The 6994-nt window shown below is 41.6% G+C and overlaps 1 protein-coding gene across 1 annotated transcript; it reads right to left on the minus strand.

The window, feature by feature from the left end:
• Positions 1-4411: 4411 nt before the first annotated feature.
• LOC114700329 (serine/threonine-protein phosphatase 6 regulatory ankyrin repeat subunit A-like) lies at positions 4412-6708 on the minus strand. Its single transcript, XM_037208785.1, has 2 exons — positions 6700-6708; positions 4412-5194 (listed from the first exon to the last, which is right to left on the minus strand). Exons 1-2 carry the CDS (start codon positions 6706-6708, stop codon positions 4433-4435), a joined length of 771 nt encoding a protein of 256 aa, XP_037064680.1. The 3' UTR covers positions 4412-4432.
• Positions 6709-6994: the final 286 nt, after the last annotated feature.

Below are 6994 nucleotides of genomic sequence, written 5' to 3' on the forward strand. Positions count from 1 at the left end.
AATTTTGGGAACTGCAACAGACAAGAGGAATACATCTCTGTAGGACTCCACTACGTCTGCTGCCTTCACCTTTCTCTAACAGAAATTATCCTTTCGAGAGTGGACCTTTTTGTGGGGAAACACTGTCAAACTAATAGTAAGGAGAGTGAAATAGCACACTAAGAGTGGTGGTCATTAGAGTTATATTTTAGGGACACAGCAATGCAAGGCTTCCCAGGCAGAGACATCCAATGAGTCTCTAATCAATCTCCAAAGTCTTTAATCCTCAATAGAGAGAGAGGACAGGGTTTGGGGCAAGTACAAGTGAAAGTGGGAGGTGGAGTGAGGAGAAAGGTCATCCCTACCAACAACAGGGCCTTCACTCAGAACTCTCCTTGGTTCAAAAGAGAACTTGGTGTCCTAGGGTTTCTATTGCTGTGAAAAGACATCATAACCAAGGCAACTCTTATAAAGAAAACATTTAATTGGGGTGGCTTGCTTACAGTTTCAGAGGTTCAGTCCATTATCATTATGATAGGGAGCATGGTGGATGAAGGCAGATGTGGTGCTGGAGTAGTTGCAGGGAGTCCTATATCTTACAGGCAACAGGAAGTCAATGGAGACACTGCGTCATATCCTGAGCATAGAAAACCTCTAAGCCAGCCCCCACAGTGACACACTTCCTCCAACAAGGCCATCCCCACTCCAACAAAGCCACACCACCTAATAGTGCCAACTCCCTATGTGATTATGGGGGCTAATTACATTCAAATGAACACACTTGGTTTTATTTTGTTGTTTCTGAAAAGAAAACCCCAAATCTTGCCCTTAAGGGTTGGACTACTGGGAACGGGAGTGCCCTTCCACCCAGCCACTCTCACTCACTGTTTTTACCAAGAGGGATTTGAAAATGGCTCCTGTTTAGTTAGCAGAGTTTGAATGGTGGTCAGGATGGGTGCCCCTCTTTGGAATCAATTGAGAACTTCCAGTTGGAGAATAAAGGGAAGGAAAGATAAAAGTCAAACAGAAGTAAAACCACAACTCACACACTGCTACTGTAATCAATCAGTTGACAATAAGCCTGGGGCAAGGAATCTGAATAGACAGGAAGTCTGAGCGACTCTGCTGTGGATTCTAGGGAAAGAGCACCATTGTAGTAGCATCGTTACAAAATTCACCAAGATTTTCCATGCTATGATGAGTCATTTACTTGACCATGGAGATTTTACCTTCAAGCATTTTGAAAGAAATCTAAAAGTCAATACATAGACCACCGCATTCAAACGTAGGCTCCAAATGCCATCAAACTTGAGTTCAGGATGAAAGAATTTAGAAAGAGAGAAGCAGGAGGGCTTCCCAAAGGTTTGCTGTTCTATTTCCCATCTGTTGCTGTGATAAAAAACACCCTGACCAGAAGCAACTTGGAGGAGGAAAGAATTGGCTTGTGTGGTGGTTTGATGAGAACATCCCCAACAGACTCTGGTATTTGAATACGTGGTTCCCAGTTGGTGGCATTGTTTGGGTAGGATTAGCAACTATGACCTGGCTGAAGGAAGGAGGTCACTTGGGGTGAGCTCTGAGGTTTCAAAGACTCATGCCATCCCAGTTTGTTCTTTCAGCTTCCCACTTAATGCTAAAGATATGAGCTCTCAGTTGCTGCTCCAGCCACCATGCCTGCTTCCTACTTTCCCACTGCCTCTGCTTTACCATCAGAGTCTTTAACCTTGAGAACTATTATCCCAAATAAACTCTTTTATATATTGCCTTGGTTATAGTGTTTTATCATAGGAATAGAAAAAAAAAAAACTGCTTACATTTCTAGGTCATAGTCTATCACTGAAGGAAGTCAGGGCAAGAACATAAGCAGGTACTCAAAGTAGAAACCAGGGAGAAACTATTTGCTGGCTCATTCTCTGGCTCTGGTTTAACTAGCTTTGCTATACAGCCCAGGACCATGTGTCAAGGGATGGTGCCACCAATGGGCTAGACGATAATCAAGATCGTCCTGCACAGACAAGCCCACAGGCCAGTCTGATCTAGGCAATTCCTCAATGCATATCTTCTAGGCTGTGTCAAGTTGACAGTTAAAGCTGAGTATCACAGATTCTCAGACAACTGATAGTTCAGGATATGTCTGTGATGGTGCATCTAGAAAACATGTACTTTAATAAACAGGCTGGTTAAAGATATACTCTTCACCCTACACACCCCACTTCAACCTCTGGGGTATACACTGGGAGTTACATCATCAGTTCCATAGGTTTTCAGGTCATGGGAACGTAGTAAGTGAGTAAGTTACAACACAGGCTTTCCTGGTTTTCTAGCTTGCCAATCACAACTGGGAGACTTCTGGACATCCAGACTCACATGAGCCAATTCCCATAGTAAATCTCCAGGTAGATAGATGCACACATGCACACATGTCTTGATTCTGCTTCTCTCAAGAAACCTATCACAGAAGGGATCTAAGTGCTTTAGGATTTAGCTAAAGAATGGGTAATAGATCTTGGAATCTCTCTTTAATCTTAAAGCAACAGTAATTCATTTGAATCCAGATCATTTTGGTCTGTTTTAATCAGTCTTGAGCTCCTTCTTTCTGGAACAATCTGATTCCAGAGAACTTCTTACCAAACAGAACTTTAGCATCATAAAGTAGAATACTCAAATGCTGTAAACATCATATCTTGAAATGGTGAACCTCTCAAAGGCTTTGAAACTACAAGTCCTCCTTTATCTAGGGAAAAAAAAGATGAAAAGTAAGCCCTGAGTTTTCAGTAGAAATAAACTATGTTTGTAGAAAAAAAAGTGATCACCTTTGAGAATGTGTAGAATACAAAGAAAAAGGAAGACTTCCAAAGACATTGTAACTGGGATCCTCTCACCTGCATGTGAAACCAGAGAAGTTATGTTGACAGTGTAGAGCACAGAATCATCCTAGTAAAAAGTTTATGGAGAAAAAGTCTATAAAAGTATGTAATTGTTCCCGGTAGTTAATTCTGGGAAGGGAGATGGCATTAGGAGATAGGCAAAAGGGTTGCTTACAATTAATATTTCTTGTACTAGTGTATTTAGTAGAGAGAGATGCCTACATCAGTGACAACATCTGTAGTTAGTAATACTGCAGTGGCAAAGAGAAGTCACTCCCAAGAACATGTGGACCATCTTGATTTTTACTTTTTTACAAATATTTATTTATGCATATGAATGTTTTGCCTCCATATATGTATATGTACCCTGTGCATGCCTGGTCAGAAGGCATTAGAACCCCTGGAACTGGAGTTAGAGATGTTTAAGAGCCACCATGTAGGTGTTGAGAATTGAAACTAGATCCTCTGCAAGAGCAACAAGTGGTCTAAACTGCTGGGCTATCTCTCTGGTCCCTGGATTTGATCTTTAAAGACACTGTCTACTAGAAATGTCAGAGAGACTATTGACATTCAATCAACATGGTTGCCTAAATAATACCTAAACGATGACAACACAAATGGACATACTAACATGGAAGGGAAAAGCTTGGAGAGCCTCTACCTTAAGACAAAGAACTATGGGCAACTGGCGAATGCTGAGAGTTGAAGAATGGTCTTCCCCAGGGAAGAGTCCACAACCAATTATCCAATATCAAGTGATCAGTGCTGAGGTCACATGCATACAGGTAACATCATACAGACTGAGCAGTTTGTATTTATGTATTTAGGAACACACACACACACACACACACACACACACACACCAAAGAAAAAGAGGTCATGAATTTGAGAGAACAGGAGGGATGCACAGGAGGGACTGGAGTGGGAAAAGGGAAGGAGAAGATGATGTAATTACATAATAATTTCAAAAATATTAAAATTTTTACAAGAGAAAAAAGACACTGACAGTGTATAAAACATACGGAGGCAAGGATATTACACCAGAGATCCTACCCCAGGTAGAGTGATGAGGCATGAATACAACCACTGTGACACACAGCAGAAAATTCTTCAAGAGGCTCAAATGAAGTTAGAAGAATTGGAAAGATAACTCCTTCCTTTGGAGGAAGATCCGAAGAGCCGGGAAAAATACCGAGGGCGAAAGGGCTCAAGGGGGCGCCAGGTGGGGAGGAGGCAACTGTGTCTGACAGTGAAGCCTACGACTCCGTAAGCAAATTTAAAGACAAGGAGCTGGAGAGACGGCAGGCTACTGAGAGCGCCTGCTGCTCTTACAGAGGACTGGTGTTCAGACCCCAGCACCCACATTGGCCCATAGCTCACGAACACCTGTTGCTGGAGGGCTTCTCTCCTGCTTCCACCAAGTCCCACAGGCCCACAATCCACTTATAAAATAATCACTCAGATGCTTATATCACTTATAAACTGTATGGCCGTGGCAGGCTTCTTGCTAACTGTTCTTATATCTTAAATTAACCCATTTTTATAAATCTATACCTTGCCACGTGGCTGGTGGCTTACCGGAGTCTTTACATGTTGCTTATCCTGGCGGTGGCTGCAGTGTCTGCACCACTTGTAATAAGAGTGTTGATTAGCAGCTCATGGCCATACCGGGCTGCTATATGCAAAGGGGTGTTTCCATTTTTATCTTCACAGTCAATTACAACTCCACTCTGGATAATGGTTTGTGATCTGGAGAATCTACCGTGGAGAGCAGTCATGTGTAGTGGGGTTTTCCCATCTTTACTCTTCATATTGACGTCAGCCCCATTGCTAACCAGGAGTTCTAAACACAGTGCTCCATGTGTGGATGCAGCAGCAAAGTGCAAAGGAGTGAATCCTTTCTCATTCTTCTGATTCACATTAGCACCACAGTCTATGAGTTCGTTCACAACAACGTCCTGGCCATTATAACAGGCCACATGAAGAGGTGTGTTTCCATAGGCATTGGGTTCATTCATATCAACTCCAAGATCTAGAAGGTATTTGACTACACTGATCATTCCACTAGAGGTTGTTGCATGAAGAGGTGTGTAAGACTTATCTTTGCACGTCACTTCAGCTCCATGAGACACAAGTAATTTCACTACTTCGATGTGACCCATATATGCTGCCCAATGGATGGCACGTCTATCTTTCTTGTCAAAAGCATTAATATTGGCACCTCTGGACAGGAGTAGTTTGACCATCTCGCCATGCCCACTGAAAGCTGCATGATGTAATGCAGTTCTTCCTGCTCGATCCAATACGTTCACATTACTCAGAAAAATCAAACCCGCGTTTTGCGGTGTCTAGCTGCCCGTATGAGACAAGAAGCAGGAATCTGGTTTTGGCTCTGCTTAGAATTGATTATTAAATATTCTCAGGTTTAAGATGGAAACTCGAGCCGCTGGGCGCCATTTGTAGATGTAACCAACTGTCTTATTAAATAAGAAACACAGAAACAATGTAAAAGAGAAAGCCAAGCGGTCAGAGCTCAGAGATAAAATCTCACCCTTCCTCCTGCTGTGTCCCAGCTTCTCGAAAAAGAGCTATTTCCTGTGTGTAAGTCGTTTTTCTAGTCATTCTGCCTTCTCATTGGTTGTAAACCCAAACACGTGACTGCCTCGTCACTGTCTGAATGTACAGCCCCCTAGGTCTTAAAGGCATATGTCTCCAATGCTGGCTGTATCCCTGAACACACAGAGATCTATGGGATTAAAGGCGTGTACCACCACCGCCACACTCTGTCTATGGCTCTAATAGCTCTGACCCCCGGGCAACTTTATTTATTAACATACAATCAAAATCACATTTCAGTACAATTAGAATACCACCACAAACACCTGCTAGCTCCAGGGAATTCAACCCTCTTCTGGCCTGTGCAGGCGCCTTCCCACATGTGCACACACATATGTACACACATAAACACAAAATAAATCTAAAAATGGTATCTTTCAAAAATAACGTAAAAACACAGTAAAAATAGTCAATGATTATGAAATGCTTAAGCCTCCTGCATAGTTCTAGGTACCCTTTTAATACCTAGTTCTGACACTGCTTCGAGTAAAAGCTACCTGAATACTTCAAGAGTTCAATTGTTCTAACTTATAATGTTTTTTTACTTCTACCTTAACATATTTTCCTGTTTATAAACCTTCCTTTATTGGACTCAACAACTAATGTCAGAAAGCATCTGTGTATCTACAGACCCTGGTAGGAGACTTGATTCCACCCATCTATTTATCCAGTTTACTGAGCTCTGTAGTAAGCATTGAGAAAAATACTAAATTGAAGATATAAAAGTCAATAAGTAAAGCACAATCTCAACAGGGCTTTGACAGAAATGATATTTGGAGAGTAAGAGTGCAAAATCGTAATAGCATGAAAGAGAAATACTTTCCCCAAAGCAATAGTATGGGATCTTTTCTAATGGCTGGTTATATGTATGAACATATGGGTGTTGATGCATATATGTGTATGAACATGTTGGATTATTTTTAAAGGTAAAACAAGGAATAAAGTATAAGATGAATTTTTGTACACAAGTAAAAGCATTATTCCTTCAAACACCATGAGAAGGTGCACTTAACAGTATTTACAGGACTCAAATTATTATCATGGGGGAGACTAACGGACTTACCCTCCCATTGAAATGTTTCCATTTTGAAGTACTGGCATCCTTGAGAATAAATCTAAAGCTAACCCTTGGTTACAGAGAAGGCTGCAGAGGGAATCTGCCTGGGAATAACAAACAACTTGTTGATGTCATATTCACTCCCTAACCAGGACTTTAGGGCACCGTCTTGTTTTTTACATGAGCCATCGGTCATAAAATTACATCACAATTCACAGTAAAATAAAGAGCTGGCCAGAGGGCCCTCTGCTGACAGGATCTGTGAGCTTCCTCTCCTTTAACAGTCGAAGCTTCATTCCTTCACGTGTAAGTGTAAGAGAACAAATTGTCACATAAGCAACTTTTGCTTTAATTCGCTACTAAGGGAGAAAAGAAATAAACACTAGTTTAATATGATCCTAATCACCTTGCTTTCCAAAGGGACATGTAGATGTGATGCCATCATGCAAGAGCTTATTTCAACGTCTGAAGATGT

The sequence above is a fragment of the Peromyscus leucopus genome, chromosome 9, assembly GCF_004664715.2.
Source record: "Peromyscus leucopus breed LL Stock chromosome 9, UCI_PerLeu_2.1, whole genome shotgun sequence".
Lineage (NCBI taxonomy): Eukaryota > Metazoa > Chordata > Mammalia > Rodentia > Cricetidae > Peromyscus > Peromyscus leucopus.